Below are 26,051 nucleotides of genomic sequence, written 5' to 3'. Positions count from 1 at the left end.
CTTACATTATTGCCGCATATTTTGCTAATTAATCTTGATTTGATTGCTCCTACAATTAGTTGCGACATGCCCAAGGTTATGACAAGAGAATACTTTATCTGATGTACTGAATTTCTTCCAAGGTTCAGTATTATTGCAAAAGAATGTGGCAGATAGTTAATGCACTTTAAACTGTTGAAGAGAATACTTCTCAACCACAAATACTTTATCTGATGTACTGAATTTCTTCCAAGGTTCAGTATTATTGCAAAAGAATGTGGCAGATAGTTAATGCACTTTAAACTGTTGAAGAAGAACTGACTTCTGCCCTCCAGGTTCTGATGCTTTTCATTAAAGACAGTGAATTCTTGCTGCATCCTTGACTTATTTTGCAGGCTAATGGAGGGTCCAACCTGACTTCATAAGATTATCGGATATATAATGTGTGTAGTGATTTCTGTCACAAAGGAGGTTTGATCTTCAGATTTAAACACCTTCAGAATTGCTTCTTTTAATGATGCTACTATAGGTCTTTAAGGTAAATGACTGATTCTTCTCAAAACTGAATAAGGATTGATACTGCTTGATGCTTATAAAATTTGATAGGTCGATTTAACTAGGAAGTCCAAAATGTGTATCTATATATGTGTTGACACTGTTGAAGGAACGCGATTGTGAATAAAATCAATACTGCCCATACAATACAATGATCAATAATAGCAAAAGCATTGATATCTTAGATGGAGGATATTGCAGCTACATCACTGTGACATCATTCTTGTATAGGATTCCTGATACCATATAACTTGAGCTTTGTAGCCTGAATATACGGTCTTAGGGGATCTTACTGCTCTGAATACAATGCCAACTCAATGAATATACATTGAAAAACAGTGTAGAGGTACCATACGTATAAAGAAGAGAAGCCATATATATATCTACTGAACTAATGGACGCACTTCTATATATTCATATACTGTACCATCATTCATAGGGATGCCATACATATTTGAGTGAGATTGATACATATATATATGTATACAACTGTTGAAGTCGAGGTCACGCATATACTGTTGTAATTAGAACATAGCAATAGCATACTGGAGCTATTTGTGCAGTGACATCCATACATAATGCTGAGTGCATATAAGAATGAAGAAGCCTGTGTGTATAGGTTGATACCCATCATTGCCAATATCGGGAAGCCATACCAATGTTGATCTATATGAGAAACGATAACATATATATGACTGAAGCAAGTGACGTGTCGATATTGAATTGATGTCATGAATAAATGTCATAATGCAAAGAATCATACTGAAGCATATGTCAATGATCATATGACATTATAGGTAAATCATACCAGGAGCAAGAGCATAGCCATATAATGAACGTCCAATGATTCCAGAGGTGCAGTATCAATATACTATGTGAGAGTAGATCTAAGAGACTTCCTTGTAAAGTCTGCAATTCTTGCTGATGTAGTTTGTTGCCCTTACCCTGCTTCAAATCACTGTGATCTCATGTCCAACTATGCTTCCACCTATGTTATTCTACAAGGCATTCAAAGCACTGTTGGTAGGGCGTAAGGCTCCTCCTCAAGCCTCCTACAATTCACGGTTTTGCTACAGCAAAGTCTAGGTCTTCATATACAAGAAAATATACTTGGTTCTAACTGCACTGTTCCTCAGGATGACTGTGGCCAGGGTAGAGGACCTAAACTAGGCCTTTATACCCTCAAAACAGACCTCCCAAGCTGCTGTAGAAACAACCCTTCTCTGTGGCCCAGAGCAGAATGAGAATCTCCTTCTAGGACAAGGAACCACCCCCATTTACCTGGGTTGTTTCTGGAGATGATTGCGGCTAGGCCAGGAGGTCCCTTCTAAGCCTCTCGGCCCTCTCAAATCCTCCTCCTCATACAGTTGTAGCAGCAACTTCCTGCAGCCTTGTAAACAGAGAAAAACCCTCCACAAAATAGCATAGAAAAACCATCAATGCTTACCTCTTGATCTGTGGCCTGATCTAGCAAGTCAGATGTTGCCCTACACAATCATGAATTAGCTCTCCAAGTCTCCTTGTTGAATGCTTCCATTAAATGTTGAAGGAGGAATTTGCAATCATGGTTTGCATTTTCAAATTTGATTTGTGGCCCTCATGAGCTATTGAGCCCAGCTCTGACATATTCCCAAACTTGAATTCTAACAGTCCCTTGCTTGATGGAAACTTGATAACTTTCCTTGTGATTCCATTCCTTCTATTGCTTGGGCTTGTCCTTACCTAGCTCCGATACCATGTTAACTTTAGGTTAACATGCTCTTTGCATAGGATAGTTACTTCAACATTTCATATAGCCCATTTATCAATTTATTTTATTGACAATCACATAAATCGTCATCATATTGACAGTAACTGAAGAAAGAACACAAACGATAAATGAAGAAGGCAAGCCAAGACAAGAGAACACGAGGATATGGCACAAGCCAGGGAAAACCCTTGGTCAATTCTTCTTATTATTAATATCAAATGCTCAGCACAGAGAAAGAGTACAATAATTCAAGGTCAAAATTTGACTTGCCAATTTTGAAGATCAATATCACTGCTTCTTAGATAAATAGATGGCTGCAAATCTGGAGTATACAAATAGTACCCTCCAGGGTTCGTGTCATACTACTGTAGAGGCTTCTGCTTTCTGATTATCTGGTTAGGTCTTGATGATAAGCTGCTACAACCCTTTTCCACAACACTTGGATTCCTTCTTTGGCTGCGGCCTCCCTTCAAGCTAGATTGTCCTCATTCCTCTACTGTCCAGGGCTATTTCCAGCCCTCCAATATTCCTTACAGCCTCAAAGCAGAAGGAAGATAAGGCATGCAATCCTCCTAGAAGTGAACCTGAATAATGCGGCCTACTTCTAGGAGAAAGACTCCACCTCAAACAATCCCAAACCATCATCAAAACAACCCTCAACAGGTGCAACTCCTCTCTGCTCAAACTCGGACTTGTGATGAAGATAAAAGTGCCCAAAACAATTCATAAATTGGCCAAGGCCAATCTCGGCCTCCAGCCTGTGGAACTCGGCCCTCGAAGATGACTAGAATGAAGCCAACCTTGCCCTCATCTCCTTCCTTGGAGATCGTCTTCTTCTGCGGCTACTTCAGAGAGGAGAAGAATGATATATCGATGTGCTTTGAATAGACTATTTATATCCTTCATGGGTAGACCGGCTTGGTCACTTTAGGAGGGAAATTTAAATTTAAATTTTTCAATTTTTCCCGCCTTCATAAGGTCATGCCTTGTGAAATTTCTTTTGAATGAATAAATATTTTTCCTTATCCAAACTTAGTGATATTTAGGTCGATTTTTGACCTGTCGAATCAAAGACGCAAATAAAAGTGGAATTTCGCCCTAGTTGCCTATTTTAACACTCCCCCTCAACTAGGGAGAATTCCACCTGTCAAACCATCAGCCACTGTCACCATGAACCATCTCTAAATCTCGTCTCTGCTTTGCTCTGTTGAACACTGATGTAATAATGAAGAAGAATTGATCGAGAGTGAGTCACAAGACTTTACCACTCTCTACTGAAAAAATTCATTCCAGAGGTAAAACTTCAATCAGACTTGATCCCAAATCAAGTTGAAGAACACCATGCATCCTAGTCATAGGGAGTACAGCAATACCTGATGCGTCCATCAGTAGTGCTATGGTCTCTAACCACTTTTCCCAACTAATTGGCTAGATGAGAGGTACTTCCCATGTGTCCCGGACAACATGGGTAGGATGACACTGAATCGATGGCAGGGAAAGAATGTATCACATCCTGCTTATAATCACACGTAGGGAAAGGACGAACCACATCCTACAATCACACATAGGGAAAGGACGAACCACATCTTAAATTCACACGTAGGGAAAGGACAAACCACATCCTACGTATGCAAATCACCAAGAGTAGGGAAAGGATGAACCACATCCTACAAACACAAGGCACAACAATCAATCGTGGGGAAGGGATGAACCACATCCCACCGACATGTCAACCAATAATATTAGGGAATGAGCATCCTACATGTGGGGAAATGATGAACCACGTCCCGCTGACATGTCAACAGATGCCTATATGCATCATTCACTAGGGTATCCACAGGAGAAGGTGAACCACTCATCCTATGCATATGTCATCAGTAGGGGAAGGTGAACCACTCACCCTACATACATGTGTCCGCAATCATAGGGGAAGGTGAATCACTCACCCTACACACATGTCAACCACCATGGGGTATCACAGGAGAAGGTGAACCACTCACCCTGTACACAGCGCACCAATAGGGGAAGGTGAACCACTCACCCTGTACACAGCACAACAATAGGGGAAGGTGAACCACTCACCCTATGGTCACTCATAGCTCAATGATTACCCCAAGCCCCCAGGAGCTCCTAGACCTCAATGTTCAATTTTAATCAAAGATCCTTTCATATAAGGAATAGTGCCAAGTTGCTTTCTGAAAGTCAAGACTAGATCAAGGGAAGCCTCATAGCTTCATTTAGCAGCATATAGATGTATACATAGCAAAAGATCTCGACAACACTTAACAATTCTTTGCTTCTTGCATATTTTGATGAAGACAATATTTCACTGCTCCCTCTTACTCAGGGAGACCACAGCTTAAACTTGTTTTTCCAAAGTGCAAAGTGTCCATCAAACAACCTGCCATCATGAGATCTTTCCACTCAAGCAATATCGCAATATATAACGGTGTTACTAGCACATGCTCAAATGGCTCATTGAGCAATCTGCTTCATAATAAGCCATACTTGCTGCTATATACATTCAGCCTCAATAGTGCTTCCAGAACAACCGAATCAAGAGATATAGCACTAGATGTGCTCTTTCCATCCATCACACTGTCAACCGAGTTATCATCAAAATATTCATGGAATCTTAGATTCCAGCAGTGTACCTCAATGTAAGGAATAAATATACATAAATAATGTAAAATAATATAAATGATAATAATCATAAATAATAATTAGTTAAGCTAGTAATTAGGCTGAAGAGGCATGTCTAATAGGACATGACTCTTCATGAAGAGACTCTTGCTTGGTATATAAGCAAGCCTCACGTTCTCATTTGTAATTCATCATCATTCATTCTTATTCATTTTAATATATAATATTTATATCCTAAATGGATATCTTGACATTCCAAGTCTTTCTGGAGTAATTAATTTTTAGAAAGAACTTTGTTCGCTTCACTCAAATTATAGATAATAGAATCACTGAGATATCTCAATAAGCAGTTGTCCAATATATGAGGCTCATCCATAAATCGACTTCAGAGTTTTCATAGTGAGACATATGACTGATAGAGTGTTGATCAAGAACACCAAGGATCCCACAAGATATACATATGCAAACCATCAGCTTTTCCATCAGTCCTTAAGTGTAGGGAATAATGCATCAAGGCTAGGTCTTCCATCTTGTCTTCAAAAGTCAACTCCCTCTTACGTTGATAAACGAGAGTGTCATCAATCAGATATCGTCAATAGCTGCATCCTTACAATCCAATCATCATGGCTTGTCCATAACTCCCTCTAAATATAAGGAAAGTGACCTTGCCAAAATCATAGTCATAGAGCTATCTGCAACGTGCTACTTTTCCTATCATTATTCCTTTGGTCCATGTGCCAAAGTCATCCATATAGCTCCCTCTGAATTCTTGCTTCAGCCTTTTATCAATCTGGTCCTTATCTTTAAGATGATACATTAGCATACGAAACCTCAGCAATACATAGGTGAACTCTCTCACATGCTCTGCGTGTTCAACTGACAGATCTCAATAGCAGTATATCAACAGAACCTTATTATTGATATTTATAAGAATGACTGACATTATAAAGATACCAAGGGGATCTCTGAATTTAGCCTTGGAATGATTTCCAAGTCTGATTATGCCATGGATCCAGGCTTCTAGCCTCATCTTAACATCTTTTAGATAGACCAAGGAAATTCCAAATTATGCCAGGTTACTTCTTAGCCACAAATACTTTATCTGATGTATTGAATTTCTCCAAGGTTCAGTATTATTGCAAAAGAATGTGGCAAATAGTTAATGCACTTTAAACTATTGAAGAAGAATTTACTTCTGCCCTCTAGGTTCTGATGCTTGTCATTAAAGACTATGAATATATGTTGCATCCTTGACTTACAGCCTCATTCCTCTATTGTCTAGGGCTATTTCCAGCCCTCTAATATTCCTTATGGCCTCAAAGCAGAAGGAAGATAAGGCCTGTGGCCCTCCTAGAAGTGCTCCTGAATAATGCGGCCTGCTTCTAGGAGAAGACTCCACCTCCAAGAGTCCCAAACCATCATCAAAACAACCCTCAACAGGTGTAACTCCTCTCTGCTCAAACTCGGACCTATGATGAAGATAAAAGTGCCCAAAACAATTCACAAATGTGCCCAGACCAATCTCGGCCTCCAACTTGTGAAACTCGGCCCTTGAAGATGACTAGAATGAAGCCAACCTTGCCCTCATCTCCTTCTCTAGAGATCTTCTTCTGCAGCTACTTCAGAGAGGAGAAGAATGATATATCAATGTGCTTTGAATAGACTATTTATATGCTTCATGGGTAGGCCGACTTGGTCACTTTAGAAGGGAAATTTCAATTTTCAATTTTTCCCGCCTTGATAAGGTCATGCTTTATGAAATTTCTTTTGAATGAATAAATAATTTTCCTTATCCAAATTTAGTGATCTTTAGGTCAATTTTGGACCTCTCGAAAAGAGGAATTCAATGCCACAATAATCTTCCTCAAGAAGCAGACCAAAGTAGAATTTGGCCCTAGTTGCCAATTTTAACAGATTTTGAGTTCTCTTCCTTCAGTCATTCTGTTTGACAGAGAGGCCAAGTGGACTTGCTCAGGATGACTAATTTTTTAGTACTCTCTTGGGTCATTGTGCTTGACTGAGACACCATTACATATGGTTGGAGAGTTTTTGCCTATTGATTGATCTCATGGTTAGTTGGGTACTGACCTAGATGCCATTGGGTTTTGGCTTATGGGATGAGTTTGATGTGATGTATCTTTCCTTAGGATGAGACTTGTACATCTCTCCCTTCAGTTACTACTGAAAGACCAATGGATTGGTTGGGGAGATTGATCTTGAGAGAGAGAATGGAAAGTACCTCCCTAACTAAGAGAGAGTTGAAAATAGGTAGCTTTGATCGGTATTTTCATTGGCAAAACAAACAAGAAATTATGTATTTTCATGTTGACCAAATCGGCCTCATTTGCACAAGTCATCCCCACCACATGAAAGGGTTTGACCTGGTCAAAACCCACCTCCTAGCACACATATATATTGGGCATTCATTGACCTCATTTGGCATCCATCCAACTCATCCATTCGATCTGAAACAAGAAATTTTGTTCACACGTGCAAAGGAGAAAGAAGACAGTTTCCAGCGAAGTTTGACCTCTCTTGTTTTTGTCTTTGACCAACGTTGACTTGGGTATTCTTGTTGTTATTTGACCGAACATTTGACTAGATTGGAGGCCGAATTTCTTTGTGATTCGTTGATTGCCTTTGACCAAACACCTGCCCCTATTTTGGGTCGTTGACCGAGGGTTGACCGCGGGTCAACTTCTGAAGTTTGACTAAGACTTTGACTGTGGAATTGCAGGCCCAAATTTTAGCCCCTTTAACCAACTATCTTAGGCTGAAATTCGGCCCTCTTGTGCAGACCTTGAGTGTGGACCAATGTTGACTTTTTCTCTCCTTTGACTAATTTTGACTTGGCATTTATTGAGATCAGAGATTGGCAATTTGGCTGGAATATTCTAATGTACATTTTGATGAATTGAACTCTCTCTCATAAGGAAAGATTATCTGGTTTTCCCCATTATGGGGTTTTGTCCCAAGGAACTTTGGTGTCTCTTGTTTTATTGTTATCTGTTATCTCTATTGCTCTATTGAAATTTATGGTTGAGATTTTCCAAGTATAACTGCTTAATGATTGGCATGCTCTAAAGAAGTCAAATTGCATCATTGGACGTAGTTATTAGTTTGAAAAATTGTACTAGTCTTGTTTGCACTAGAAAATCAACACAACTCTCCTCACTTCTTCCAACTTTGTCCTTAGGCTAATGATTTCTTGAATGTACTCATGCTCTTTCTCATCATGTATCTGCAACAATTTCTTTTGATCTTTGTTTTCAATTGTAAGTCTTTCTACTTCAAACAAGGTTGAGTCAAGCTTGGCTTGGTCTTCATCTGTCTTCTCGTCATAATCAAGTTCTTTCACACTAGCAAAATAGGTCTCATTCGACTAAACCGTTTCTTTCTGAGAGCCCTTTTTCTTCTTCTTCCTTTTCTTCTCTTTTTCTCCATTGCTACTACCAAAATCTCTTTCATGCATGGCCTGCAACCTATCCCGTATTTCTTTTGCAGATTTAAGATCTATTATCGTCTCAAGATCTAGATTGTAAAGATTGTTTTAAATTGTACATTTAGCTTGGGCATTCCACTATTGTTCTTGCTTTGGGGCAATCTTTACTGTATCCATCGCAGTGTTGTTAAAATCGTGATATTCTCAACAAAAAGATAAAATCGCGCTTAGTACTCTGATTTTTTTTGCCCGATTTTTTCGAAAAAAAAATCGAAAAAATCGTGGAAAAAAAACAACTTTTTTTTGTGAGGAGGAAGAGGTGACCCAAGCTACCCCTGTCACACATAGAGGACGTGGTCTACCTCCTGTAGCTCCTAGTTCTTCAGCTTCTAGAGCACAACAGACTCCATAGTCTACTGCGGCCTGCCAACTCCACCGACATCTACATCTAGAGGGGCAAAGGAAATCAATGGTATTAGACTTTAGTTATTTGTTTCATTTCATTGTATATGACATTATGACTCATGATATGAGATACATTATTATATTTTTTGTTGATATTTTGAGGTTGAGTTGGGACTCAAGAGTCAGGACTTACTCTTCAGGACATGATTCACTGTTATGTGTGATTTTAGCACTAGAAATGATATTAAACATCTTATATATTAGTTCTTTTATCATATTTATGTGTCGATGTATTTATTTTATGTTGTAGATGGTTTAGATATTAAAAATTTTGAAAAAAAAAAGAATATTTTTGTACCAAACAATTTTTTCCCGATTATTACTGATTTTTTCCCGATTATTACGATTTTTTCCTCGCACCGATATTATCCCGATAACGATTAGTGCAACATTGATCCATCACATACTAGCTTCCAGACATCAGTTCCATAAGCTATCAATTCAGATTTTTACATTCTCTCTCCATTCCTCAAAGTTTGCAGTATTCAACTAGGTCTACCTTCCAACAATTAAGCTGATATAGAAGGAACCAACTCTGATACCAATTGTTGCAAACTTGACTATACTAAGAGGGGGGGTGAATCAGTATAGTGCATTCATGGTCATCAAATCTTTGTTTTTACTTTTCTTTCTTATAGTAATCTGAAATATTAAATGAGCAACAGTACATCATATCAAAAGCAGATTCAACTACAGCATAAGAATCAGCACACAAAAGGAACACATGGACACCAGATATAAGTGGAAACCCATAAAGGGAAAAAACACGAATTATTGTTGTGATGTAAAGCAAGCACCCACTCCTTTTTTACATCAGCTTTTGGAGGCTCCAACCTCTCTGCTATTTTGCAAGATACAAATTGCTTGAAGCACCCACTCCCACTTACATCAATTTTCTGCAGGCTTCTACCTACAAGAGGCTCCTACCTCAATTTTATTTTGCAAGTTACAACTTGCTAGGAAGCTCCTACTCCCTCTTCTACAGGCTCCAACCTGCTCTTTTTCAGGCTACTACCTGAAAGGAGACAACAATCCCCTGATACATAAAAGATTTGATGTGTTGGTTTACCTGGTCTTTAACAATGAATGCCTCCATCTCCATCTTTGTTCTGTACCTTGTCTCTGCTCTCTTTACAGCAGCTTATCTCTTGCTCCTTCTCCTTAACTTTGCATCACATTTGCTCCTCTTCATCTTTATCTTTGTGCCAGGTAACCCACGAACTAGGTCTCACAAAAATCAGTCTTTTCTCTAACAAAAAAAACCATTATGCTATCCAAAAGCATATCATTTTACGTACATAGATTGTTGAGTGTTAGTATTCCATGCAAGAATCTGAAATGAAAGGTTGACCCTTTGTATTCCAGCTATTCGTTTCACATTTTCAAATTTTGAACATCAAAATAAAATTAATGCTTCACCAAATATTATTTAAAAGAGTAACAACAGCCAACTATAATTATTGCATAAGCCAAAAAAATTCTAAGACAATGTAACTTTATTTGGAAAACATAAAGCTTTCCTTTTGCAAACTACAGGACATAAAACGTTGGTTACCCATTGTCGATTTGGGCTGCCGACACTGATGACCCACTACCAAACTGGGTTGTGGGTGCTGATAACTAGGCTTGAGCCTGTGTTTGTTCTCTGAATTAGGGAAAAATAAAATAATCCTTCACCCGGATCTGCAACCATTTACATCACAACTTCTTAAGGCACCTATAGTAAATTCTTGTCATGTAGCCTTCCTTTGTTTTAATTTGTTTTGCATACAAGTTTAATGCCCAACCCCATAGTTCATTGCATATTTAGCTTGAATACAAATTGCAATAGAAAGACTAAAAGGCTACCACTACTTTCACTTTCACTTTCAGCTGATAAGAAAATTACACATGCATACACACAATAAATAGACACTGATTTTTGGTCAACCTCAGACCCTAGAAAAACCCCAAAGCGGAAAACTAGTTTGAAGGAGGATTTTATTTGCTTTTAATCTTAGAGAATTTACAGCATTAAATACACATCAAGGTACTTATCTCTCCCCTTGAATTTCGTGCCCAGCCTCCTAGAAAAATGTGTTGTTGTTCTGGAAATGCGTGCCACTATCAGTCTTTTCTGCTCAGAAAAAACATACCACTATATGCTCTTCCAAATCTAAAAAATCGTGCCACTGATCAGCATTAATGTCCTCAAATTTCGTGCCACCTTCAGCAAACTCTGCCCTAAAATTCGACATTGTCAGACTTTTGCAATTCCTCTTCGAACTGTGTGCCACAAGTTTGCAATTAATACCTCAAATTTTGGGCCTGTCAGGCTTTCATTTATTGCACTGACACCTCCCAAAATTTGGGTTGATACCCTCAAAAATCACACTGGAAGCTTCCTCGAAATCTGTGCTGAGCAACTGTTGTAGTTGCCTGCTCTTCCTCGAACTGTGTGCCACCTCCCAGCTTAGAAACTTGGCCTGCTGATTGTTTCTCTTCACTGTTGTAGGTTCTCTCCTTTAGCAAAATAGCTCTCACAACCTTCCTTCTCCTTCTCTTCCTTTTCTCCTCTTCTCCAGCACTTGCACATGAAGAATGAATGAGCCTCTTGCCTTTTTCCTCCTATTTAGTCTCATAATTATGAGAAGTGCTATCCCTAGCATCAAGGGTTGAGATTAGATCTCAATTCTCCTTGATCAAAGGTGGAGATCTAATCTCCCATTGACCCCCTCTTATGTCTCCCCCTTCATTAATGAGCCTCCCTAATCACTTTATAACTTGTTTTTGTACCTTGTACCTTTTCCTCATAAATTCACTTTCATATTATAAAGTACAATGTACTTTTTGTACCTCATAATGCAACTAAAAAGTCACATGACTTTAATAACTCATAAAGTCACACTAAAAAGTGGGTATCATGTGTTTTCCAAGGCCAAAGGCAAAAAGCACCAGCAAACACTTCCTTGGTATCTTTTTTCAATAGCACCTCTGAAACTCTGACCTCTGCAACATACTCTATCAACATCACCAGCTCAGCAACATACTCTATCAACATCACCGGCTCACAATTTCAAGCATTTACATCACAACATATGCAAGCAATTACATCACAATGTATGCACCTGAGGCAAACATACCTTTGAGCATCAAACCTATTCACAGCTTTACTTACGAGTATTGGCAGCAATACAAACACAGCCATAACACAGTGGAGTGCATGCATCAACCGACACCCTTTGCCATCAATGACAACTTTTCCAACACAAGGCACTGATGAAAGGGAAGTTTGTCTACTTCAGAGACAAGTTGGGAGTAGTGCAGAACACCTTCCTCTCTAAGAGGGAGTGTTGAATGGAGTAGAGCAGGAGGTGATTCTGCACTTGCCCAGGTGTCAGGGCATGCAGAAATCTCAGATCAGTTCACTCAACCATAATTAATTAAAAATTTAATTATTTCCTAATGTTAGACTTTGTAAAAATTAAAAAGTGCAAAGTCAACATAAGATTAGATCATGGCCATTGATCTTCAAGGAGCAAGGGTAAATATCAGCCCTTAGATCCTTCTGGAAGGACAAAGTCACTCTATAAAGAGGAAATAAGGCTGAGTTGAAAATCAGATTGAGTGACACCACTTGTGTTCAGAGCACTCAGCAAGAGGAGGTCGATTCAGCAAGTTAGCAATCAATTAGAGTGTTTCAGCGTCCAAGAGGGCAAGGAAGAGAGTTGTATGGCCTGACTCTTAGCTAATCAACAAGGCCTAGACACTTTGAAAGGGCGCAGGAGGGGGGTCGAGTTCATCTCAGCTGCACCATACGGCCAGCACAACCAGTTGTATGGCATACAAGCCATGGCCTCTCAAGGTCAAGTCGGGCTAAGTGAGGGCATTGAACAACAAGAAAAAATTGTTGAAAGGGGTTTTCACAGCTGCACCTTTATCTCAGAATTTGCTAAAGCTAATAAGAACACAAGTTTGTAGGTTTTCCCTGAAGTTGGGGTTTCCTAGGTAATTTTGGTGTTTAGGTCTTATGGTGTGTTTGCCTTCAGTCATTTAATTTTTTGTTTGCATGCTATGGTTAGAAACTCAGTTGTGTGTGCAGTTTAAATTCAGTTTTGCACCTTCTGTTTTGCATTTCTGGGTATAAAAGTTTAGTAAACTGTAAATCAAATTCCCGAGTTTTAGAAGTCTAACACTCAACTACCCAATATGGGGGGATGTTGTCATTTAGTGTTAGATAACATTAGATAAAAAAAAAAAAAAAAGTAGGCTTTAAAGCAATGTTACCAAAACCAAACCGATTGACCAAAAAATACATAAAATATTCAAAAGAAAAAGAAAAACATATATATTCATCAACATTCATATGGATCCAAACCATTTATACACAAATATGCAAAGGTTTTCATTTATATAGCAAGTAAGAGTGCATATAACCAAAATAGTACTTAGTAACAATACATCTTTGGAGTTTGAACCAAAATAAATCAAGAAACAAGCTCTAAAAGGCATCTAGAATCCAAAAATAAGCATAGCACTACAATACTACAATTACTACTATTAATGGCTATAATCAAAATCATCAAAATCCTCATCCTCCTCATCCTCATCCTCTGCAGTGGGATTATGGCCTGATTGTCTTGAACTTGAAGGTTCTAATATCTCTTCATGTGGAGGTGGGTCCAAGTCCATCCAAGGAAGGTCTTCATTGTCAAATGTCAGTGCCTAACTCTCCACAACCCATTCTGATGATGGATCAAAGTCAACGAAAACTATGTTGCAAGACTCAGAGGTCTTGTTCAGCATGCTTACGCCTCAACCTAAGGTTATATTGAAGATAAACCATGTCATTCAACGATTTTTGATCCAAACGTTTCATATTCTTAGTATGTATACACTCAAAAACACCCTCCAATCTACCCTCAACACTCAAACCGCTTGCAACCATCTCCAAATAAAAAAATTAACTTAAAGGTTCTACAAGGTCCTTTAGGCCCCCAAGTCTGCTAACAATCACTTGATTGTACGGTCTCCCTCTCTCCCTCTGAGGAATAACCCCCACCAATCACACTGGTTGTACTAAATTGTTGTTTCTTTTGTTGACCTACCAAAATCTCGTCGACCCCGACCATGCCTCCAACCTACATCTTGCGGATCTATCTTCCACAACCCAATCTCGACGACTATTGCACAGGGTTGTTCATTGTGGTTATGGTCGAATCATGCCCCAACAGCTGCCTCACGCAGACCTATCTTTACTGACAACTTGTTAGCATTGGCAACTAGGTCCAAACTCCATGTGGGTCACCTTATTTATGGCAGCTAATATTTTTATTGGGTTCCTCTCTTCGAGAGGTGTAGGATTGATCTAAAGATCATCCGATTCCGACATGCATTTATGGAGATATGAATTTATTTATATTATTTGACAATTTGTCAAGGTCGGCCAACAACCAAATTACCCCCAGCTCAACCTCAACATTGCATTTAAATAGACGAGGCCTCAAGTCATTTGTTACACACATCTCACATGATCTCTCTCTCCACATGGTTTAGGTTTGTCTTCTCTCAAGGAAGACATTATGGAAAGAGTCATCAAAGAGAGTCCTAGCCACAGTTCAAATGTGCCCTAGCCGCAATCAAAGAAGGACGCCCTAGCAGCAATTGAAGGGAGGCCCTAGCAACTATCTTAAGAAGAGTTCTGGTCGCAGTTAAAGGATCCCTTGTCCGCAACAACAAAAGGAGGCTTAGCCGCAGCAAAGAGAGGCCCTTATCCGCAATCAAGAAGAAGCCTATAGCCGCAGTCAAGGAAGGTCTAAAGCCGCAGTAAGAGAGGCCCTAGCCGTGGTCAAAGGGAGAAAGGCCGAAGTTTGAAGCTTAGGATCATAGCAAGAAAAGGCATTCAGCGCCGGTGAAATAGGGTTGTTCTGTAGCCATTCCAAGAAGACTGAAATAAGGTTGTTCTGTAGCCATTCCAAGAAGACTAAAGGGCTGAAAGCAGACCAAGCATCTTGCTTGAAGGACGAGGAGAAAGGGAGTTGTTTGAGGTCACATAGAGGATGGATCAGTCCTCTAGAAAGAGTGTTGCAGGCCTGTTCTAAGGGTTGTAGGATGCCACTGTAATGAGAGGAGGGCAGAGCTATTGTTAAGGGCTCGTAGGTTGCTCTGTATAATAGCAAAGGGGGCAGATTTCCCTTGGAGGACAACCGCATTAATTGAAGGCAATCTAGCCAGATTTTGAGGGCTGATAAGTATGTCCTAACAAGTATTCAGAATTACAGTCCTTGGTGTCAGAATTGTAACCTCATTGTGTCATCTTCATGGTGAAGATCTTTGATGTCAGATCTCCTATTTGGCCAGTCAGTATTGACTTTAAATCTTTGTATTATCTCTCTCTCTGCTGAACTATTGAAGAATATAAGAAGATTTGATCAAGGGTTTCCCCACATTAGGGTTTGTCCCTGGTTGGTGCCACATCTTGTGTCCTCTTGTCTTGGCTTGTCTTCTACTGTTTATGTTTATGTTCTATCTGCATTTTACTATCAAGCTAATGTGATTGTTAATCTGGACATTAATATTGGGCTAACAAGAAAATTGAAGTAAATTGCTCTTAAGCATAGAACATACCAAAAATCAACACAACTCCCTCGGCCATGTTCACCTATGTTATCGTTAACCTTATCTGCAGCCTCGATCCACATCAGCCCCTGCACCTGGTCCTCACATCTCATGATCACCTAACCGCTAGCTACCTCCTCCAACAATCCTCTGACAGTCTCTCGTGATTGGTTGAACAAACCCCAACCATAGTCCCAGTTGTTGCCTGCGCGATGGCCTATCAACCAACTATCCCCCTTCTGTTGAATCCTATTATTTGTGCGTCGGGCCCTATCTATTATAGTTACAACCCTAGCAGCATGCTCCCTCAACTCGTCTCGCACCTTCCAACTAGTGCACTATGGCCTCCTCTGCCCGATACCGTTTGACTAATCAACGACTCGCTGCCAATCCCTTATTGACTAAGCCCTTCGTCAAGAATCTTGTGCACAACCTATATTGTTTGTTGCCTCGACCACTATAGCTCACACTCCTCGTTTGTTGGCCTATCGCCCTTGTCCCCATGCAACCTCTACCTACACTTGTGACTATCGATTGTTGCCAACCAACGCTATGTGAGTTATACCTCTGCAACTTCCTTGTTGTTAGCCAATGAATGACCCAACCCACCTCTGTGTGTTATAACTTGGCCTTTCTGCCAGTCAGTTGGGTGGCAACAGTCCTAGCTAGGTACTAGTTGGTGGTTGTCAGCGACCAAAAATGTTTCCTCTTTTTTATTTAAATTTAAACTTCAACCTAGCTCGCTCCATTCAACTACTAATTTTTTTATTTATTTACCACAGTTGTTGTACAATCTACTTGCCCAGTCTACAAATAAAAGAATTTGTGCCTTGTATGATTGCCAAAAAACTGGCCTTCCTACAATGCCTATACGAACCTGGCCTCCCTAATGATTCAAAGATCAGTTTCAGAGTTTACACTTTGATACCATGCTAATTTCCTGAACCTAGCACCCGGCAATTAGTTCCTAGTAGATTTATCACATATCTATTGAATGAAAGCACAACTAGGTTCTTAACAAAATTATTTAGCATAAGCAAAATACAACCAATCTCAATCACGTGACACACATAAATTATGCCCAAAAAATCAATTCTTCATTAAATTAGAACCTACTTGGGCTATCGTCCTAGGATAATGGCCCAACTAAGATATTTACAGTTGTAACATAACCTGGATCTGATCCAACTAATCAGGCCCTAGATTTGTCCATGATCTCACTGGTTGATCTAGATCTCCTATGCTACACTTCTGCACTTTCCTCAAACCCAGCTCACTAGAATGGAAGTCCTCCACTCACCACTTGAGATGTCTCTCTCAATGTCTTGTGATGTTGTATGGTGTGTCTTTCTCCTCTCCTTCGCCTTGCTTTATAACTTTACATTGAGCTAAATCCTTAACCCTAATCTCCAAAGTGATTGATGGTCAAAATTAGATCTCGCCTCAGTTGAGATCAAAATCACTAAAGTAAATACTTTACTTTTCCTAAGTTTCTTTAGCTCAATAGCCAGCATAATTAGACTTACTTATACTTGAGCAAGTGTCCTAAGGAGACTTTGGATGACTACACGCCTTGACACTTAGGCCTATGTAGAAGTACCTACCCGAACTACAAACATCAACAGTGGAGCTATAACCTCTCTTGGACATCACCAATTTCAAGAGTTCAACAATATAAGTTTTGGGGCAAATCACACAAATACTATTAAAGTTAAAGGCAATAGTCATGGGAGGAGGTTAATACCCAAAAAAATGACCATGGCCATTCCCTAGTTTGTCAATACATAACAGTTGCCTATTAGGTTTCTACCTGTTCAATGTCAAGGGAAGTTGGATGGCAGGGATTTCAGGCATGTTTGCACAGGGTTTGAACTTTCAAAGTTTCGCTAAGATATAACCAAGTGAAAGGGACTTGTAAAATATGACAAACGCAAGGCAGTAAATTCTCATACAACATATAATATAAATTTTGAAGCATAAGTACATATAAGATTTGAATTTCATAAACAGATGATCAGATACCATATTTCAAATTTGAAAGTGGCAAAATCCTAATTTTCACTTTAATTAAGCTATACTGCTTTTTATAATTGTTAATAATTGGATTAATTCCCAGAATTTCATGTTTAGAAAAAGTACATTGATAATTCAACAGCACAAAATGGAAAAGAAATTCTCCAAAATGTTTTCTGCCACTGACACTCTAATTCTCTGCCCAATGCCAACAGGAACAAAGCAGCTGCTTCACAATCCTTGCATGAAATAGAACCCTTATTATGATTTGGGTAAAGCACACACTGGAAACAATCTGCCATCATATGGATTAACAAGGCTTTGCACATCAGTCAGATGAACAGCCTGGCAAGGGAAAGGGAGATAAGAAGTCCAATGCTTGAATTTTAATAGATGAAGGCTAGGCAGACACAATCTTGTTTGTGCTGGGGCATTTGGTTTCATCAAATAATTATCTTTGAATGGTTAATTTGAACTTGTTTGGTCATTACATAAAGTACGTAGCACAGTAAGTAAATTTTCTTGGATGGAAATTTCATATATGCCTCTCCACAAAGTATTGAAGATGGTGATTTGATTCTCACATAGAATACGCCTAAAACTAGTCATGGGACTCTTACCTCGTCGAACTACTATAATGCCAGTGGACTGATGAACAACATCATACATACTCCATTGCATGATAAATCATTTCGACTGTTGAAGATACAAAATGTGAATATAATATTTAGAGAAAATAAATTTCAGGAAATCACAATTTTGATCAAACTGAAAAAGGCCGAGTACAAGTTTTGAGCCATTCCCCTCTCAACAGCCTTCACCTTCAAAAATCAGTACTGTTTAACCCTGAAAGTCACCACAATCAAATTTTTAAGTGCATAGACACCTATTCCTTTTTCCAGCAAAAGATAGTGTACAGTGCACGTGCTCCCTTACGTCATTTGACTTTTTGCACACATTTCCGGATAAGAGAACGATGGAGAAGAGTTTGGAACTTCTCATAAAATGACATTTCAGACAGTTCACTAAAAATAACTTAGGGATTTCACCAAAGTTCAATCCCAAGCAAGGATAGCTTTTAATTATCAAAGTATTTTCTTGTCTTGCCAACAAGGACTTCATTCAATATTGAGGGTCAACTGATTGTTAAGCCAATGACCAGGGTTCTATTCTTGCTGTAGTCTGCCCCATCTGCATGGCATGTTAGACAAGGGACGAGAATGAGAATCTCTGGTGAATTTGGTAAAATAAGCCCTGAGACCTGGCACCTACTCGAATAGTGAGTATCAACCAATTGTTAAGCCAATGACCAGGGTTCTATTCTTGCTGTAGTCTGCCCCACCTGCATGGTATGTTAGAGAAGGGATGAGAATGAGAATCTCTGGTGAATTTGCTAGAATAAGCCCTGAGACCTGGCACCTACTCGCATGGCATGTTTAAAAAGGGATCAGAGTGCAAATCTCAGGCGACTTTGGTAGAATAAGCCCTCACACCTGACCTGAAGCAAGTCCATGTTAGGTGGCGCAGACCTGACTTCGGGGCATGTTTCTTGAAGCAACTTCTAATAATAATAATAAATTTCTGTCTATGTTAACTCTTATATTGACCAATGTTGGTCTAAAGCTAGCTATTTACCATTCACAAATATTTCTAAGCATTCTTATATTGACCAATGTTGGCCTAAAGCTAGCCATTTACCATTCACAAATATTTTTAGGCAGTGTATATACTTCTACGTATTAAATCAATTATTTGCTTCAGAATCACGTAACAAAAGCCATGTGTTTTAAATGTTTTTATTTTGAGCTGACAAAACACGGGGCTTAAACGTAACTCCATGCTTATTAGGCACCCACGTTCTCACTGTGACTTGGAAGGTCCACACCATGACTCTGGAAGAGTTAAAACTAATTGAAAGACTCATTAAATGGTTACAGATATGTTGCTGGTGCTCTGGCTCTAGGTGTCGTGATATTTTGGAAGAATGTATATGTAGACTTCTGTATTCTCAGTGTGGCTTGGAAGGTCCACGCCATGACTCTGGAAGAGTTAAAACTAATTGAAACACTCATTAAATGGTTACAGATATGTTGATGGGGCCCTGGCACTAGGTATCGTGATATTTTGAAAGACTGTATATGTAGACTTGTGTAGGAGTTTCCAGGTCACTATTTCGTTACTAAAACAGGAGAGAGACTTTATTCTCCAGAGTGCAGGAAAGAAACATAGTTATGCATACATTGAATTCTTCTTGAAATATCAAATACATATTTTTTTATTGGAAAAAATGATATGTTACATGGCAATTTCGGGAAGAAAAGAGGTTTATAGACGTAGAAGCTATTCCAGGATAAGGACCATTCATAACGTTATGGAGTAAACTATGCAGTACCCAAGAAAATTAACAGATTAAGGACCCAGACATCTCTGTCAAATAGACTACTTTTTTTGAACTAGCTTCCTCTAATACCGATGAGGATGAGGCTAATGCATTTAGATTTAGCATTATGTGGAAACATTAGCACCATTCAATTCAGTTGCTTTCAGCTAAGCAGCCCGAAATAGGGGAGTATCTGTTTCACCAAAGTTACCCAAGACTTGCAACTGGCCCAGCAGTTGTTACATGCATCCACAAGCACTAGTATATCCCTTTGTAGGACTTGAACCCTAGAGGGAGTTATATTTAGTTTTACCCACTATCATTGACCTCACAAACCATTGTTGACAACAAATAGGCTATTTGAGGAATAAATTGTACAAAATGCGGAATTGGTACAGGCAAATTACATAATACATGATATTCAGAACAACATACTGGCCAATGGGGAAATGATCCACCAGCTAAAACAGTGGTGTGTCAGGCCACCAGCCAAGTTTCAATTCCCCTGATACGGGGCAGTTAGGGTCAGGTGGAAGTCCTGGGGATTTTGATGAAAGAGTACCCCCTGTCACGGCAGCTAGGCCGAATGAAAGTGCTTGTGCACAATGGTTCGCCCTTCAAGAACATGAAGATGGGCCGCTTGTGGTGACTGACTTGTTTGGGACAATTGTAATGTTTCTGAATATAAGGGAGGCACTCACGAAAACAGAAACAACATATTTAACAGCATTTTCGAGGGTTTTATCGCTGATGGAAATGATTTTCCTTAATGTTAAAATAATTCAGTGCTCTTAATGCCTATTTTTCTGTGAACACAATACACCCTAAAGGTCACGCAATCAAAGTAGGAGCAAAAATCATTGATACCATTTTCCTTGAGATTCAAACTCCAGAGGATAACAAGACAACAAACCTGAAATAGGAACTCCTGGAGAGGATCAGTCTGTGTAATTTAAAGGTTGCACCCATTGATTCGATCACTATATCGGAAAAAGTTCCTCCATTCCACCCGTCGACTTGAATGTGCTGGCAGAGTGAAGCCAGATTGCTATCCATGGCCCTTATTTCTTCAACACTCCCACACTCCGGCATACTCATCGAAAAAGCATTCACATCCCCCATTTTTCCTGCCTGGATGCCCAAAGATATAGACCGGCCAGACCCAATTACACTCAATCCTGGGCCTGAAACCTCTGCATGTGAGTTAACATCGTCCACCCGCGAGATTTTCAGCTCCTCGCGGTCTTTTCATAAATTAGGCTGTAATTCTCCGCATAGTATAAAACGATGATGGGGGGAAAGCTTTTGCGCAGGTCTGATTAAATTACTAACCGTAACGCATTACTGACATGGCTAGAAAGTAAATGACGACAAATTGGCGATGACTTTGCAGTGACCCACTTGATAAAAACGGATTTGCGAAGGACCCGGTATGTCGGATTGTACGGTAGGACAATAGGATTACAGAGACGATTTTTTATTCAAAAAAACCGGAAATGAAATTGAATAAACAAATGGGTTCTTGTGCAGAAATCATCTGAAACATGCCCAGTGCAGACTTTCTTGGAATATCAAGGCAAGTATCAGTTCTTATTGTGCCGATGGAGACTATCAGATCTGAGACTTTTGGTATGAGAGTGGCACTGAAGTAAAAATTCAAAGAGTAATTTGGTAAACTAGCTTTGAATTCAGGCGCTATTTGCAGCGAATATGCGAGTCCAATAACCCGGTAAACTGCCAAGGTATATATTAGCCAATAGTACCACATGTAAGCAAATTGATACAAGTATATTGGCAACACATAGATGTATTTGTGTTGTTTTTTATCCGTTTGGATGGATACGGCAATTTGTGTATATGGTGGTGATCAATTAGAGGGAATATTTTGATTTTGTTATTCTTTTAATTTTTTGATGTTTTCAATGCTGACTCCATTTACAGCACAGTAGGAAGGTATTTTGGAATTATATGTTTATTTAAATAAGGATTTATTTTAAAGCTGTTTGGGTTGATGTTGATGATAGTAATGTATAGTTATTAGATTGACAAGAGGGTGTTGATGATAGTAATGTATAGTTATTAGATTGACAAGAGGGTTTTTTTTTTTTTAAGTAGATGGGTTTAAAATTAATAAAAAATAATATGGTTTGTTATGTTTTAATAATATAATAATAATAATAATATTTATTTTTAAGGTTACAATCAAGTTAAACATCAATATTGGTGTATAAGACTTCTTTGTTTGTGGGACAAGGGACCTACTTTTGCATAGCAATTCGACTGCTAAGTAGACATACATACTCTACCCCCTCTGGTTTTGAACCTGTGACCTCTTAGGAGGAAACACATGCTCTTAACCATTAGGCCCACTCAAGCTGTATAAAAAGTAGTGATTAAATTATTAAATTATTTGCATTTTATAAATAGGGATTTGTGATTATGTGTGTTATTAAAAGGTTTTTTAAGTTATGTAGTTGAATTTCAATTATAAGATTTGAATTTTTGTAAATTTTGTTGTCACAATTATCTTTCTCGCCTCCATCGATGTCTTAAGTCTATGGGTGTTCATTGGTCATTTAACTTAAATGGTTGTACTAGTATTGTATTCTTATGAGAAGTCTTATATGGTTGGGCTAGTATTGTATTCTTATGAAAAACTAAGTTGTTGTAGATTCTTATTGAAGTAATGTATGTTTATATGTTACGCAATGATTCTTTGGTGTGGTTATGGTCTCATTTTTTTATTTTTTTTAATGCTACATAGAGTGTGGTGATGTTTTGGTGTGGTTAGGGTCTCAATTTGTTTTAATCTTCATATGATACATAGAGGAGTGTGATGCTTCGCTATGAATATGGTTTCAATCATTTTTCATCTCCATATGCTACATATAGGAGCAAATGAAAGATCAAGCATGCAAGTATAATCACCTCGCAATCAATCAAATCAATGTATTACCAAGGGGCATTGCCTCTATAGATGACCTCATTGGTGTAGGGAGCATCTATTGGGGGTTATATCGGTTACAACTAATATAGAATAGGAGGGAAGGAGATTTTATAGCAATACGGATTTTATAAAGATGTGTGTTTATATTAGCGAAGTTTGAATCAACTAAGACTCGCAAGTCTTAACGAGTCTTGGCTAGGTGAGTACTCACCCAAGACTTACCCTTGAAACTTGCCACTTGCCAAACTCTTGGGAAACTCGCCACATTTGCCAAGACTCTCCATAAACTCGTCATACTCACCACAAACTTGTCATATTATTTATGCACAAAATATATTATATTTTAAGGCTCTTTTATTATATTTACTATAATTTAAGGCTTTTGTCAAGTTTTTCTGAAGCCATCATGGCTTAGTGAGACTTGGACCAACTGAGTTTTTTTTAGTATGGGCATGACAACATAAACTTATATTACTCCATATATAGATGTTGGGTTGTGAGGAGAATAGTAAGTGTGTTCCCAATATAGGTATTGTGTTAAGTTCTTATTGTGGCCACAACTACCCCCTTAATATTTTAGAAATTATGGGGTCCTCCATATGAATTTCGTTAATATTATCCCTTAAAATTCTTTGATTGCTTTATTTTGTGAGATTTTCATTTTGATGCCTTGATTACTTTTGTTTTGCTGCCAACTTCCCAACGGTTCAAATTTCACTTCATTCTGACTTACGGTTTGAAAGATAACATTGGTCAATATTATCCCTTAAAATTCTTTGATTGCTTTATTTTGTGAGATTTTCATTTTGATGCCTTCATTAATTTTGTTTTGCTGCCAACTTCCCAACGGTTCAAATTTCACTTCATTCTGGCTTACGGTTTGAAAGATAACAATGGTCAAATTTTGGTAAATTTTACTGCTTGGGCATAAAATATGTATTTTAATACGTTTTTGAAAATTGCAAATAAATTAATTTAGTATGTAATTATAGTTTATATTTATATATATTTATAATTATATATATATATATATATTCTCAATTTCCCGTGCTCCCTGGAAGTTTCCATGGAATGCACCCTCAATTTCTTCTGAGATTTTAAGTTGTGAGAGATGTCAACTTGAAAACACATATAAGGGGCTTCATATTACATTACAAAAAGGAGTGTGTTTTTAATTGGTTAAGCCATGGTGGGAAGAGGGGCCCACTCTCCACCACGTAGTTCCCTTCCCTTCTCCACCTTCCTTCCTTTTTTTTAATTATTTTTTTTAAATGTTTTAATTTTATTAAAATGGGTCCATGGGGTTTTAGATAGACGGTGATTGAGTGCTTTGTTAAGGCACTCTTCTATGTGAAGTCATCAATTCAATCCTTCATCCTGATCGTGGTGATATATTGGACATGATGAAGATGTAGTCCCACAAAACTTACAATTTTTTTTATTAAAACAGAAAATTAAATTAAATTAAATTGCCCAACACTAACTCACATTACCTCATTAAAGCATTAAAACCATATGTGTGTGACCCCATTTATTTATTTTTTAAAACAATTATGTGTGTGTGTGTATGTTTTATTTGTAATTCTTTTTTATTATTATTTATTTTAAAATGTTTTAAATTTGTTAAAGCAGAAAATTAAATTAAATTGCCTAACACTGTAATTTTCAGCACTTTAATGGTTTTTATGACTTTACTTTGGAAGGTGATATCTTGAATTTTACTCCACAAAATCTCGAAAATGAGATCTCATTGGAAAGTTATTTCCATGGAGACCAATATGGAAAAATAAAATCAAGCAAATCTAATCATTTACTATCCCAAAAAAATAGCATAAGTTAAAGTTGTGAATTTGCAAAAAAAAATGTATTTCCTGAGTTTGTTTTGGGGAATCTAATTTGCCAAGGGGTTTTGTTGTCACAAATTCATTCACAGATTGCTCAATTGCCAGTCATGTTTACACAGGAAGCAAGAGAAAACAAGGATTTTTCTTTTATTATTTGATTCAATTGAATTTTAATTTATTAACTTGTTTTCACAGTCCTGCATTTTGGATTTGGTGTGCAAATTTAATTTGTTTTTAGTTATATTTTTGGATAATTTTTACAAAGTTTATTCCAAGGAGATTAGGCCCAAGGGATTTGGAGAGATGGGATTGGAGTAGTAGAGAAGGAAAATGAAGATTTACGACTCCAAAATCAGAGATCAAATCTTCCTTTCAACAACTCTCCTTTTGGGGGATTCCATTTGTAAATTATAAATAAGTATTGAGAGAAGGAGAAGGGGTTCCCTTTTTCTGCAAATAGGATACTCTTTGCACTATTGTGAAGAGACTTTTTGGTTGTAGGATTAGTGGGAATACTTATATCTGAATTTTTGGGGGTTTGTTGGGACAGGGTCCCCTCAAGTCAATTTTGTAAACACTTTTTGTTATTATTGTAAAGTCTCCATATTTTGGGGAGCGAAGCGTGAATATCATTAGGAGTCAAAGGGACTTTAGGAAGGCCAAAGCCCCTTAGTTTGTTAGAAGTTAAGTTGTTTTTTGACCCACCCATGGTTCGCGGACCATGGTATTGTAATAAAAGAGGATATAAAAAGGAGTCAAAGGGAGTCATGAAGGATATCAATCTAAGAGTCTATGAGCAAGTAATCTAAGTAGAAGAAGTTTTTTTTGTACTTAGGCGAAGGGGAAGGCTCATGCAACTATGTGCACGAAGACCTTGGTAAGTTCGCAGCTGAGTCCACAGGCCCCTACGCTATGTGCACAGGGCAGAAAGAGTTTGTAATATAATATTTGAGCATAATAAAAGGCTATTTTGGTGCATAACTTGTGTATCTGTGTGTTAATCTTTACTTCTGCATTTACTATGTATTCACTCTGTTTACTGAATTTATCTTGAAAAGTACTTAATGGATGCGCGAAAGTGGTAGATCTGTTAGTTTACTTGATGTTATGAATGTTTAGAGCAATCGGCGTAGAGTTAAAATCTGTTATTTGTAAGTTATTATAATTTACATGTTTTAAGGGTTAGGGTTCTTGAAGGTCGGAATAAAGCCCTAGAATTAGCAAAAACACATCACAAAGTCCTTTAGATGTAGAAACCTGGTTCTGGCATCCGCCAATACTGCCTCGGGTGAGACTGCAGCCTTCGCTACGTAGGTTGTTGCTGAAAAGGCCGATAATGTAGGGTTTTGTTGGTTAGCGCAGCTAACTCTGAACCTGGGTCCAAGCCCCCTCAAGCCTAAATCGCAAGCCTATTCGGTAACATAAGTCAAAGAGAT

General features: G+C 38.3%; 1 protein-coding gene across 2 annotated transcripts in view; it reads right to left on the bottom strand.

The window, feature by feature from the left end:
* LOC149219729 (BTB/POZ domain-containing protein) overlaps positions 1 to 21,605 on the bottom strand; it is a 222,171-nt gene extending 200,566 nt beyond the window's left edge. The window contains exons 1-2 of one of the 2 annotated variants that reach the window (XM_089384472.1): positions 20,738 to 20,875; positions 10,390 to 10,517 (exon numbers count right to left, since the gene is read on the bottom strand). Coding sequence is in view for 1 of the 2 variants with exons in the window: in XM_089384471.1 (XP_089240597.1) it covers positions 20,738 to 20,946 (209 nt within the window). In the remaining variant the exon portion in view is untranslated. Of the gene's footprint in view, positions 1 to 10,389; positions 10,518 to 20,737 lie in introns of both variants that reach the window. The other variant, XM_089384471.1, reaches the window with a different exon arrangement.
* Positions 21,606 to 26,051: the final 4,446 nt, after the last annotated feature.

This window comes from Pinus tabuliformis, chromosome Q (assembly GCF_031772625.1).
Source record: "Pinus tabuliformis cultivar Carrire ecotype Pingquan chromosome Q, CPIR1, whole genome shotgun sequence".
NCBI classification, from domain to species: domain Eukaryota; kingdom Viridiplantae; phylum Streptophyta; class Pinopsida; order Pinales; family Pinaceae; genus Pinus; species Pinus tabuliformis.
The sequence above is the reverse complement of the archived record's forward strand: the minus strand, read 5'-3'. Positions and strand labels throughout refer to the sequence as shown.